The sequence below is a fragment of the Hypanus sabinus genome, chromosome 11 (genome assembly GCF_030144855.1).
Source record: "Hypanus sabinus isolate sHypSab1 chromosome 11, sHypSab1.hap1, whole genome shotgun sequence".
Taxonomy (NCBI): domain Eukaryota; kingdom Metazoa; phylum Chordata; class Chondrichthyes; order Myliobatiformes; family Dasyatidae; genus Hypanus; species Hypanus sabinus.
Window position 1 is genome coordinate 97,364,627 of NC_082716.1, and position 14,192 is coordinate 97,378,818.

At 44.4% G+C, this 14,192-nt stretch overlaps 1 protein-coding gene across 1 annotated transcript in view; it reads right to left on the reverse strand.

Annotated features, from left to right (window-relative positions):
* LOC132402214 (probable voltage-dependent R-type calcium channel subunit alpha-1E) overlaps window positions 1-14,192 on the reverse strand; it is a 600,800-nt gene that overhangs the window by 153,560 nt on the left and 433,048 nt on the right. Inside the window, exon 28 of the mRNA XM_059984957.1 lies at window positions 12,789-12,949. Within this exon, the coding sequence (XP_059840940.1) occupies window positions 12,789-12,949 (161 nt within the window). The remainder of the gene's footprint in view (window positions 1-12,788; window positions 12,950-14,192) is intronic.

The following is a 14,192-nucleotide window of genomic DNA, read 5'->3' on the forward strand; positions in this document are numbered from 1 at the left end:
ATTCTGATTGAGGAATTTAAAGGTTGTGTTTCAGATGATATCCAGATGTATTTGACCAAGAAGCCGAATAAGTCCATATCCGAATTTGCCAGGTTTGCAGATGAATATGCCCTAACCCACAAGACAAAGATTTCCTCGAATAAGAGTTACCAGAAAGACCGTGGGAACGGTAGAGAAAGCCCACCAGCTGAGGCAGAGTTTCAGCCGGGAACTAGTGGTAAAAATAAGGAGGAAGAAAGGCAAGATGGCAGGAGGGGTCCTGGCTTGACCTGTTTTAATTGTGGAAAGGTGGGTCATATTGCATCTAAGTGCTTTGCTCTGAGGAAGGAGACAGGAAAAGGGAAAGCAGCAGTCCCTACAGGGTGTATTGTGTTGATCAGTAAATCGACGAGAAAGCCCCAGGTAGATAGAATACGAGAGGGGAGTGAGAAATTGATTTCAGAAGGGACCGATGTCTGTGAAAGAGGGAGAAACACCAGTTCCAGTGCAGATCTGGAGAGATACTGGAGCTGAGCAGTCATTGATTCTCAGTAAGGTACTAGATTTTGGTCCTAAGATGGGAGAGGTAGCTTTGAGAGGCATAGGAAAAGGGACAGAAGCTGTGCCTTTGCATAGGATCATTATAAATTGTGAGCTGGTATCTGGACCAGTTGAAATAGGGGTGCGATCAGAATTTCCGAGAACTGACGTGGACGTCCTTCTGGGTAATGATTTAGCCGGGGGTGAGGTTTGGTCAGCAATGAAGCTGATGAGCAAGCCTGTAAGTGCTGAGGACCCGCCCCTAGGTTCCAAGATCTATCCCGCATGCGCGATCACTCGCAGCATGTCGAGAAAGACAGCTGATAAAGTGACCAGTTTAAATCAGGCCAGTATCGATTTGGCTGAGACGTTTTTACTGACCCTGTATCAAGAGGGGTTGGGGAAAGGTAAAATGGAGAATAGGGAGGTGAAAGGGAGTAGGGGAGAGGAGGTAAACCTACCCTTAGCCAGGAGGAAATTTATAGAGGCACGGAGTAAAAATGAGAAACAGATAAGGCTGTTAGAAGGTCCAGAGTTGGACATGGATGATCTGTCTGGCTTGACAGAACTGTTTGAAGAAGTTGAAAATTTTAAATGTGTTCCCGATAATAAAATAAGGGCGGTCCTAGATGAAAAGGATGCTGTTACGTTGAAGGAGTCTGCTGGGTTAGCAGATGACGTTGTTTCAGCCCGCAGGGTTGAGTTTACTCCGGAAGGAAGTTGCCCAGAGAGTAACTGGGAGGATCAGGGGAATTTAGAATTTGAAAAGGGGACAGTATTGAAAGCCTGGAAGAGGTAGATGTCCCATTGAATGTGTTCAAGATGTGGATGCACGTGGTACTGAACCTAGTAATGAAACTCAGGAAAAGTCTGAGGTATCTGATTCAGTTAAAAAGGAATGCAGTCCTTGTGGGTCAGATGGACTTGGTTCAGTGAAGAAAGGGTTAACCTTGGTACTAGTGGGAAGTGAGAATTCCCAGTTGTTTGTGTTCGAAGGTGTGTTAAAAGTTAGTGAGGAGATAAACGGGGGTGATGTGGATATTATTATTGAAGGAAAAAGGAAAAGTGTAGTTCCTAAATTGAATGAAGAAAATTTAAAGTCTGGATTGGTGTCAGAATCAGTAACCAGGCTGAAGGAACAATGGCTCGTTACCAAGGTGCCTGCAAATCAATTACAGTTTGATTTGGAATGTAAAGGTGCCCCACGCGCTAATGTTATTCAAGGGTGTGCTGTGAAGAGGCAGAATTTGAAATGTTGTTTGGACAAAGAGGGATTGCTTGCAGATATTAAACTGAAAACTAATAGAATGAAGGGTCCTGAAGATAAAACTAACGACTTGCATAAAAATAAAGAATTGCGTGGAAGTTCAGAAAATGGGCTAAGTTTGGAAAACATTGTTGATAAAATAACTCCTATGAAAGGAGCATGCAAAAGCCTATTCCACACTGGTAAGTAAGCTAACCACGTGGGAGTTAACTGGAAAAGGGGCGAGGGTTGACGGGATGCCACTTTAAATAACAGGATCCGGTTTTAAGGGATTTCGACAAAGCATGTAAATAATAAAGACAACACCATGGAAGATTGACTGTTAAGTTTGAAAGTAAAATAAAGTTTAGTATTTGCATAAACTTTTGTAATATTCACGTAAGCTAAGATCACAACTCTTCAGTTTTGTTTTGCTGAAGAAAAGGAATAAATATAGGTGGTTATTAAATTGGAGTCTGATGCTACAGGAATCTATTAAGGTACAAGATATTAAGATATTAAAGTGACAATGTAATCGCTAACTGTTTAGGTGCTAACTTGAATGTATAACTGTATTACTCTGTAGTTTTCACTCTTTTGTATTGTGTTAGATTCTGAAATTCTGTAAGACTCTGTATTAGTTAATTTTTACCTGTGGTAAAAATCCTTAGAAGGATGGGGGTGTTACGAATGTGGAGCAACTCTGATAAACATAGATGGTTGTTAAATTGGAGTCAAATTAAATCAAAGTCCACCCAAATCTGAAGGGTGCAAAGCTCCCCCCCCCTTTTTGAGAATTGCAAGATCGCTATTATTTCTGGTCTGAGACCCAGGAAATGAGAGAGATACACATCATGTCAATAATGAGAGAGAGAGAGAGAGGCGCAGGATCACAGAAAAGGCAGTTGTTATAGACAACGCAGAATACACAACAAGGTGGAATGTCCCCTACCACAAGCAGAATGGAACCACTGATTACTGCTATTGTCTCTTGGAGAAGGAATTGTGTATTGAGTACTGTACTATTCATTGAAACCCCTCAGGGGACAACCAGAGTGGTCTGGTTGAGGGATTGCATCATCCCAACCTGACTGACATCTGAGACCCCATGAGTGAGGATAAAAGAGGGGTCTGGGGAACGCCCCTCAGACACACCAGGAGAAACGCTAGAAATCCAGTGACAGCATTTTATAGCGAAAGCCGGTGAGAGCTCGTGTGTGTCCTCCCTTGCCTGGGTGGTGGGCTCATTGCGGGAGAACGGTTTAGCTAAAGGAGAGGTCATACTTGAACAGCCACAACAACGAGACACCGACGGATCGAAATCATAAAGGAAGATTGGCAAAAACAATAGCGGTAACTGTTCCCATTCTTCTATCTCTCTCTCTCTCCAACTATTGCAAAACAGTGACAAACAAACTGTTAAAAATGGTAGCACCAGACTCCAATGGACGCCTCTATCTTTGCTGGTAAGTAACCCAGTTACGGGATTGGTAACAATAAGCTCTTCTTTTCTTCTTGACTAGATTTACAACAGTCTTTGTACACCACGAATCTTGTACCCTACCATCCTTCCCATGTCTCATTGGAACGTACCTACTCAGAACCCCACACAAATATCCCCTGAACATTTGCCACATTTCTTCAGTACGTTTCCCTGAGAACATCTGTTTCCAATTTATGCTTCCAAGTTTCTGTCTGATAGCTTCATAGTTCCCCTTACTCCAATTAAACATTTCCCTAACTTGTCTGTTCCTATCCCTCTCCAATGCTATAGTAAAGGAGATTGAATTGTGATCACTATCTCCAAAATACACTCCTACTTAGAGACATGACACCTGACCAGGTTCATTTCCCAATACCAGATCAAGTACAGCCTCTCCTCTTGTAGGCTTATCTTCATATTGTGTTAAGAAACCCTCCTGAACATACCTAACAAACTCCAAACTCCACCCCATCTAAAACCCTCACTCTAGGGAGATGCCAATCCATATTTGGAAAATTAAAATCTCCCACCACAAACATCCTGTTATTATTGCTCCTTTCCAGAATTTGTCTCCCTATATGCTCCTCAATGTCCCTGTTACTATCGGGTGGTCTATAAAAATCTCCCAGTAGAGTTATTGACCCCTTCCTATTCCTAATTTCCACCCACAGAGACTCCATAGACAACCCCTCTATGACTTCCTCCTTTTCTGCAGCCATGACACTATCTCTAATCAGCAGTGCCATGCCCCCACCTCTTTTGCCTCCCTCCCTATCCTTTCTGAAACATATAAAGCCTGGTACTCAAAGTAGCCATTCCTGCCCCTGCACCATTCAAGTCTCTGTAATGGCCGCAACATCATAGCTCCAGGTGCTGATCCATGCTCTAAGTTCATCTGCTTTATTCATGATACTCCTCGCATTAAAATAGACACATCTCAAACCACTGGACTGAGCGTGTCCCTTCTCTATCACCTCCCTTTTGCATTGTCTTCAAACTTTCTCTATTTGTGAGCCAACCTCCTTTTCCTCTGCCACTTCAATTTGGTTCCCACCCCCCCAGTATTTCTAGTTTAAATTCTCACCAGTAGCCTCAGCAAATCTCCCCACCAGGATATTGGTCCCCCTCAGATTCAAGTGCAACCTGTCCTTTTTGTACAGGTCACACCTGCCTCAGAAGAGGTCCCAATGATCCAGAAATCTGAATCCCTGCCCCCTGCTCCAATCCCTCAGCCACACATTTATCCTGCACTTCATTCTATTCCTATACTCACTGTCAAGTGGCACAGGCAGTAATCCTGAAATTGCTACCTTTGAGGTCCTGCTTCTCAACTTCTTTACTAACTTCCTGTAGCCTTTTTTCAGTCTTTCCCTACCCTTCTGAGCCACAGGGCCAGACTCTGCGCCAGAGGCGCAATCAACAGTTGCTTACCCCAGGTAGGCTGTCCCCCCAACAGTACTCAAGCAGGAACACTTATTATTAAGGGGCACAGCCACTGAGGAACTCTCTAGTATCTGCTTCTTGCCCTTCCCTCTCCTGACGTTACCCACTTCTCTGTCTCCTGTGGTCCCAGGGTGACCACCTGCCTACAGCTCCTCTCTATCACCTCCTCACTCTTCCTGACCAGATGAAGGTCATCGAGTTGCAGCTCCAGTTCCCTGATGTGGTATATGTTATAGAACAGAGGGACTTTAGTGTATGAGTACATGGTCCCCTGATAGTAGAGTCACAGGTAGACAGGGTGTTGAAGAAGGCGTTGGTATGCTGGTCTTCAGCAGTCAGGGCAATGAGTATGGAAATTGGGTGATCATGGTGCAAGATGTGGCTGAGGCTATACTTGCAGTATTGTAAAAACACAAAATGCTGGCATAACTCAGCAGGCCAGACAGCATCTATGGGAGGAGGTAGTGATGACGTTTCGGGCCAAAACCCTTCATCAGGAGTGAAGTAACATGGGATGGTCGAGGGGGGATAAGAAGTGGGGGGAGGGATGAAGTAGAGAGCTGGGAAGTGATAGGCTGAAGGGAAATGGGCGAGGGGGAAGGTGGAGAATTATGGGAAATAAAAGAGAAAGAAAGGTAGGGCTGGGGGGAGATTATAGTGAGGGGGGAAAAAGAGAGAGACAGAGAACCAGACTAAAATTAAAGATAGGGATGGGATAAGGGGGGGCAGGGGTATCAACGGAGGTCTGTGAGTTGAATGTTCATGCCGGCAGGTAGGAAGGAGGCTACCTAGGCAGGAGATAAGGTATTGCTCCATCGACCTGCGTGTGGCCTCATCTTGACGGTAGACGAAGCCACAGACAGACACATCGAAGTGGGAGTGGTCTGTGGAATTGAAGTGTGTGGCCACAGGGAGATCCCGCCACTGCTGGAGGACTGAGCGCTGGTGTTCGACGAAATGGTTTCCCAGTCTGTGGCGGGTCTCCACAATGTATAACTGGCCACATCGGGAGCACCGGATACAGTATATCACCCCAGTTGACTTACAGGTGAAGTGGTGCCTCACCTGAAAGGACTGTCTGGGGCCTAGGATGGTGGTGAGAGAAGAAGTGTGGGGGCAGGTGTAGCACTTCTTCCGTTTGCAGGGATAAGTGCCTGGTGGGAGGTCGGTGGGGAGGGATGGGGGGATGAATGGACAAGGGAGTTGCGTAGGGAGCGATCCCTGCGGAAAGCTGAGAGTGGGTGGGAGGAGATGATGTGTCTGGTTGTGGGATCCCATAGGAGGTGGCGGAAGTTACGATACTTTGGATCTGGAGGCTGGTAGGGTGATAGGTGAGGACCAGGGGGACTCTATCCCTGGTGGGCTGACGGGGGGATAGGGTGAGGGCAGAGGTGCGTGAAATATGGGAGACACGATGGAGGGCAGAGTGGATGAAGGGAAGCCCCTTTCTTTAAAAAAGGAAGACATTTCCTTTGTTCTAGAATGAAAGGCCTCATCCTGAGAGCAGATGCAGCAGAGGTGGAGGAATTGAGAGAAAGGGATGGCATTTTTGCAGGAGACAGGGTGGGAGGAGGAATAGTCCAGGTAGCTGTGAGAGTCTGTAGGTTTGTAGTAGACATCGGTGGTTAGGCTGTCTCCAGAGCTAGAAGCAGAAAGATCTAGAAAGGGGAGGGAGGTGTCGGAAATAGACCAGGTGAATTTGAGGGCGGGGTGAAAGTTGGAGGCGAAGTTAATGAAGTCGACGAGCTCAGCATGTGTGCAGGAAGCAGCGCCGATGCACTCGTCGATGTAACATAAGAAGAGAGGAGGACAGATACCGGTGTAGGCTTGGAACATAGATTGCTCCACATGGCCGACAAAAGGGCAGGCATAGCTAGGACCCATGCAGGTGCCCATGGCTACACCTTTTGTCTGGAAGAAGTGGAAGGAGCCAAAGCAGAAATCTTCCCCTCCCCCCCACTCTCAGCTTTCCGCAGGGATTGCTCCCTACGTGACTCCCTTGTCCATTCATCCCCCCATCCCTCCCCACCGACCTCCCTCCAGGCGCTTATCCCTGCAAACGGAAGAAGTGCTGCACCTGCCCCCACACTTCTTCCCTCACCACCATCCCAGGCCCCAGACAGTCCTTTCGGGTGAGGCACCACTTCACCTGTAAGTCAACTGGGATGATATACTGTATCCGGTGCTCCCGATGTGGCCAGTTATACATTGTGGAGACCCGCCACAGACTGGGAAACCATTTCGTCGAACACCAGCGCTCAGTTCTCCAGCAGTGGCGGGATCTCCCTGTGGCCACACACTTCAATTCCACAGACCACTCCCACTCCAATGTGTCTGTCTGTGGCCTCGTCTACTGTCAAGATGAGGCCACACGCAGGTCGATGGAGCAATACCTTATCTCCCGCCTAGGTAGCCTCCTACCTGCCGGCATGAACATTCAACTCACAGACCTCCGTTGATACCCCTGCCCCCCTTACCCCATCCCTATCTATAATTTTAGTCTGGTTCTGTTTCTCTCTCTTTTTCCCACCTCACTATAATCTCCCCCCAGCCCTACCTTTCTTTCTCTTTTATTTCCCATAATTCTCCACCTTCCCCCTCGCCCATTTCCCTTCAGCCTATCACTTCCCAACTCTCTACTGCATCCCTCCCCCCACTTCTTATCCCCCCTCGACCATCCCATGTTACTTCACTCCTGATGAAGGGTTTCGGCCTGAAACGTCGTCACTACCTCCCCCCATAGATGCTGTCTGGCCTGCTGAGTTCTGCCAGCATTTTGTGTTTTTATTTATTTCCAGCATCTGCAGATTCACTCATGTTGCCTTGCAGTATTGTGCTCAGTTTGGGTCACCCTACTATAGGAAAGATGCTATTAAACTGGGAATAGTGCAGAAACAGTTTACAAGGGTGTTACCAGGACTCGAAGGTCGGAATTAACAGGAGAGGTTGGATAGGCTAGGTCTGTATTCCTTGGACCTTCTGAATCTGAGAGGGGATCTAATAGAAGTGTATAAAATTATAGGCTACATAGATAGGGGGAATGCACACAAACTTTTCCCCAGAGCTGAGAAATCTATAACCAGAGGGCAACCTTTTTACCCAGAGGACAATGGGTATGTGGAATGAGCTGACAGCAGAAGTGGTTGAGACAGGTACAATAACAACATTTAAAAGGTTCTTGCACAGGTACACGGATGGGATAGGTTTAGAGGGATATGGGTGAAATACAAGGAAATGGGACCAGTTTAGATGGGAATCTTGTTTGGCATGCATCAGTTGGGCTGAAAGGCTGTTTCTGTGCTGTATGACTCCATTTTACTGAAACCTTCCCAGGAATCCAAATGCACTACAGGCTTCCCTTTATCCACCTAGCTTGTTAGATCCTTAAGGAACGCTAGCACATTTGTCAAACACAGATGCCTTCGCATAAAGCAACGTTGACACAGCTTGATAACTAAGGACTTGCTATTACCTTCATAATAATGGGCTCCAGCACTTTCCTTCAGGGTGACTGGTCAATAGTTCCCCTCTTTTCTTGAATATTAATACACTATCTACCTCACAGGCAGATAAGGTAGTTAAGAAAGCTTATGGGGTGTTAGCTTTCATAAGTCAAGGGATAGGGTTTAAGAGTTGCGAGGTAATGATGCAGCTCTATAAAACTCTAGTTAGGCCACACTGTGTCCAGTTCTGGTTGCCTCACTATAGGAAGGATGTGGAAGCATTGGAAAGGGTACAGAGGAGATTTACCAAGATGCTGTCTGGTTTAGAGAGTATGCATTATGATCAGAGATTAAGGGGGCTAGGGCTTTGGAGAAAAGGAGGATGAGAGGAGACATAATAGAGGTATGCAAGATATTAAGAGGAATAGATAGAATGGACCAGCGCCTCTTCCCCAGGGCACCACTGCTTAATACAAGAGGACATGGCTTTAAGATAAGGGGTGGGAAGTTCAAGGGGGATATTAGAGGAAGGTTTTTTACTCAGAGAGTGGTTGGTGTGTGGAATGCACTGCCTGAGTCAGTGGTGGAGGCAGATACACTAGTGAAATTTAAGAGACTACTAGACAGGTATATGGAGGAATTTAAGGTGGGGGGTTATATGGGAGGCAGGGTTTAAGTGTCGGCACAACATTGTGGGCTGAAGGGCCTGCACTGTGCTGTGCACTATGTTCTTACAGCAAAACTTTCTTTACAAAAAGGCTAAAATTATATACTTGCATTCCTGATTACCTGCTGTATGTGAAGTACCTTTGAGTACTTCAGAGAGGAGAATCACTTGATCCTTCCAGACTTTTGCCTGAAAACGACCTTCTCTTACTCATGCTTCTTATAACCTTGAGCACCTGGTGAGCTGCTCACAGCTCAGTGACCCAGGTTTGATCCCAATCTCTGATTCTAACTCTGTGGGGTGTGCTCGTTCTCCCAGTGACCATATGGGATTTTGTCCAAACGCTCCACTTTCTTCCCACATTCCAAAGATGTGCAGATTGGAAGGTTAATTGCCCCAAGTGAGTAGGTGAGTGGAAAATCTAGTACGGCTGGGAGGGAAAGCTGAAAAGCAAGACCTCCAGGGTAGTAATCCCTGTGCCATGCACCAGTGAGGGTAAGAATAGGATGATTTGGCAGATGAATGCGTGGCTGAGGAACTGATGCAGGGAGCAGAGTTTCAGATCACTGGGATCCCTGTATGGAAGGGATAGGTTACACCTGAACCCCAGGTGACCAAATCCTTGCAGGCAAGTTTGCTGGAACTGTTGGGAGGATTTAAACTAATTTGGCAAGGGTATGGGAAACTGAGTGATAGGGCTGAGGATGGGGCAATTGGTATACAAGCAGAGGCAGTGTGTCATGAGACTGCCAGAAAGGACAGGAAGATGATAGGGTAAACTTGCAGTCAGTGAGATAAGTTGCAATGTAAAAAGGGGACAAAACTGAATGATCAATTGGCAGAGCAGACTCAATGGGCCAAGTGGCCTAATTCTGCTCCTATGTTTAATGGTCTCATGGAAATGGATGGTAATGAAGGAGTGGAACAATTTAGGTTAGAGTAGAATTAGTGCAAACGTAGGTGTTTGATGTTCAGTACAGACTCAGTGGACCGAAGGGCTTACTTCTGTGCTAAATCTCTCTATGACTTGATGACTATGATTATTGAGTCCTTATTTTGAAAACAATTTTTGTGGCCCCTTTGCAAAAGTCCTGAGGAAATCCACACACAAACAGGAGATTCAACGGGATATATGAGGGGCAAAGAGCAGTTGGTACCTGTATTGCACTGCTGGTGGAGATGGTGGAGGCAGGGACATTTAGTACTTAAATCAACAGGGTGCAGAACGATATGAAATTAAGGCTGGCAAGTGGGATTAGTATTGACAGGCATAATAATGGGCATGGATAAGTTGGGCCACGGGGTCTGTTTCTCTGCTGTACACTTCTATGGCTCTGAGTTCCCCTCTATCCATCCTGGTTAATACTTCCTGAAAAACACTAATAACTTAATCAGGTGTGATTTTTCCTTCATGAGACCTCACTGCCACTTGTAACAACTTCTGTCATTCTGTTGTTATCTCATTAATAACTGATTCAAACATTTTTGCAGCTATAGACGCCAGGCAGACTGAGTCATTCTCACAACTTACTTCTGCATCTTGCATTTATAGTGAGCAAACCTATCTGAAAGATTGTCAGGCCCTTCGTCTGTCATTAACAACAGTTGTAAATATGAAATATACGCAGATCAACTGAGGATCCCTGTGCAGTTGAAAAGCTGTGATCTGGAGAGTTTCAGGAGGGAGAGATAAATAATGACACAGCCTGTTCGGAAAGGGAGAACGGAGATTCATACAAAGCCAAGTACAAAAAATCAAACATACAGAAGATTTATGTCAGACAGCAAACGGGGGAGATTCAAATATAATTACTTAGTATGACCATATTTTCAGGAGAAAATGTGTTGGTAAATAATGTTAAACTCTAAAAATACAGTCCAGAATTTACAATACTCTTTACAGTTTTTCAGTACTCAGGTCAAAGGTTTATAATGCAACACTGAGCAGCAATAACATTCACTAAATGGTAGAGACACACTATTGCTATTGGACTGCTTATCCACCCATAGATTTTGCATCTCTCTTGTTTAAATTAGGTTGTACCACACCTCCAGAGAAGGAAGGAGACAATAGTTTTTTTTCTAAATTAATTTCGAAAAGTAGAGAACATCATCAGATACCACAGACTTTTACATTTAAAAGTAAGATTAGGGTAACACTGTAGAGTTTCTGCTTCATTAAGTCACATTAGTTCATAATGGTGCGTTCATTTTGTTACAATTGTTAAATGCACAGAGCTTCCAAAGCTTTTTATTACAGGTAAAACAGTAGCAGAATTAGAATATATCATAAACATCCAATTTAATGAACACATCTTCGCCAATTTTCCTATCTTGCTTGTTCCTTGGAGAATAAAATTCACTCTGTGTACAATAGTAATCTGGTCTTTGTAATATGGTTTGCAGACGACACAAAGTTTGATGGAGTTGTGGATCGTGCAGAAGGCTGTTGTAGAATTTAACAGAGTGCATAGATGGGCTGAGAAGTGGAAGACAGAGTTCAATCTGGAGAAGTGTGAACTGATTCATTTTGGAAGATTGAATTTGAAGGCAGAATATAGAGTTAATGGCAGGATTCTTGGCAGTGTGGAAGAACAGAGGCATCTTAGGTCCACATCCACAGATCCCTCAAAGCTGCTGTGCAAATTGACAGGGGTATGGTGTGTTGGCCTTTGTTAGCCGGCACATTGAGTTCAAGAGCCCTGAGGTAATACTGCAGCTCCATAAAACCCTAGCTAAATCACACTTGGAACATTATGCTCTGTTTTGGTCACCTCATTATGGGAAGGCTTTAGAGAGGGTGCAAAGGAGATTTACCAGGATGCTGTCTGGATTAGACAGCCTGTCTTATGAGGATTGGTTGAGTGAGCTAACTTTTTTCTTTTGAATGAAAGAGGATCAGAGGTGACTTGATAGAGGTGTACAAGATGATAAGAAGCATATACCGAGTGGATAGTTTTTCTAGGGTGTAAATGGCTAATGCCAGGGGGGCATAATTTTCAGGTGATTAGAGGAAAGTATAGGAAGGATGTTCTTAACATAGATAGTGGTAAGTGTGTGGAACACCCTGCCAGGGGTGCTGGTAGAGGCAGATACGTTAAGAAACTCTTAGGCACTTGGATGACAGAATAATATAACCATATAACAATTACAGCACAGAAACAGGCCATCTCGGCCCTTCTAGACCGTGCTGAACGCTTACTCTCACCTGATCCCACCGACCTACACTCAGCCCATAATCCTCCATTCCTTTCTTGTCCATATATCTATCCAATTTTACTTTAAATGACAATACCAAACCTGCTTGTACCACTTCTACTGGAAGGGCTATGTAGGAGGGAAGGATTAGGTTGATCTTAAAGTAAGCTAAAAGGTCGTCACAGTACTGTGCTGTAGTGTTCTATGTTGATAACTACAGTCTCGAAAAGGAAGCAATATAGAAATATTAGAATCTCATGGAAAAAGATAAAGTCCAATGGGGAAGTTATGCAGAATTTTATGCACAATAGAGTGTGTGCAAACTACACAGTGTATACAGTGTCAGTGTGTGTTGATGTGGACACAGGTATGTATGCAGTGTCAGTGTGATCTGATGTGGACAATATAATGAGTATATTCTGTCAGGGTGATCTAATATGGACATCTGAGAGAGTGTGTGTTGTATCACTGTGAACTGAAATGGACAATGTATACTGTATATTATAAGTGTGACCTGCTGTGGACACTGTAGTGTGTGTCTTGTTCATGAGGTTGACACTGTGGTGTGAGTGCAGTCTCAGTCAGATCTGATAAAGACAGTGTGTGTAGGTACTGTCACCTTGATTTCATGTGGACACTGGTGTCTATGTAGTGTAAGAGTGAGCTGATGTGGAAAAAGCAAGTGTGTGTGTGTGGTGTCAGTATCACATAATGTGAACACTATCTTGTGTATGTGGTGTCGGTGTAGTCTGAGCTCACATTTCTCATGATTTGGGTCTGCATCATTACCTGCATTCCTCTTTGGTCATCTTGCTGCTATCTGTGCAGTAGAAAAACTTGCCCTTGAAGAGCTGTACAGCGATCACTGCGAAGATGAACATGAAGAGTTTGTAGACTATCAGAATGTTAAACACGTTCTTCAGTGATGTCACCACGCAGTCGAATACTGCCTGAAACCAGAATGCCACAGGATAGTAACCCATGCCATCAGCAAAGAGCCCCAAACCCACTGGCAGTCTATCATTTATGCCTTCAGTACTACTTGTCCACACTGTGGAAGTAAAAGTGCCAAAGGCTTTGATGCAGATGGAGGTGAATGATCTTAGAGACAGACTGTGGTGTGTTAATAGAAGGAATGAGAAATGTAAAAAGGCATAGAGCCTCCTCAATCTGCCCACCATCTACTTTACTCAAGCCCACTTTCTAACCCTGTCCCAATACCTTTTGAATTATTGAACATACTGAGCATCCACAGTATTCTGCGGAGAATTCTGAAGATTCACAGTATAGCATATTCTCTGCATCTCTGACCCAATTGTCCAAACTCATAATTTGAGACTCTTAGATAGTCATCTGTCCCCTTGGTCAATATAAATATCAACTTGCAAGAATTTCTTGTTTCTAAGGGGTTTTTACTCATTCTTTTAAACTCCATCGCTTGCAGGGCCATTCTACCTAATCATTGCTCCGAAGAAGGCCCTCTTCTTTGGGGCATCACCTTCAAGCCAAGTACATTCCTAATGACATAATCAGACCTGTATAGGGTACCCAGATCAAAACCCTTTCAAACTCAATGAGATACCACTTCTCTTACTTCAAATCCTTGCAGAAACGCAGACATTGATTTCCAGATTACTTGCAGAACCTTTACTCTTAACTTCCCCTGATGTATATGCAAGGATCGCCAAATTTCCCCACAGGACGCTTACTAGTCTCTCATCTTTTAAAACATATTCTGTTTTGTTATTATTCCTCAAATGTTCAGAATTATTAGTTATTTCTGTAAATGCTCTCAAGTTTGTCCAACATCTCCTCATAGAACATGCCCTCTAATCCAGACAGCATCCTAGTAAACCTCTTCTGTATTTTCTCCAAAGGATCCATGACCTTCCCATATTGTGAATGCAAAGCTCATGATTCCCCTGAAGCAGAGTTTTACAATGTCACAAAATATTTTCCTGAAATTCAATTTCAATGTCTTGACTAATAAAGGTAACATACCATAATACCTTCTTCACCACTCTATCAACCTGTGCAGTCACACTTCAGGGAGTGAAGTCTTGGAACCCAAGATCTGTCTGTGCATCAATACTTAAGGGCCCTATGATTGACAGTGTACCTTCCCTTTACATTTGACTTTCCAAAGTGCAACAAATCACACTTGGCCAAATTAAACTCCATTTGCCATTTCTC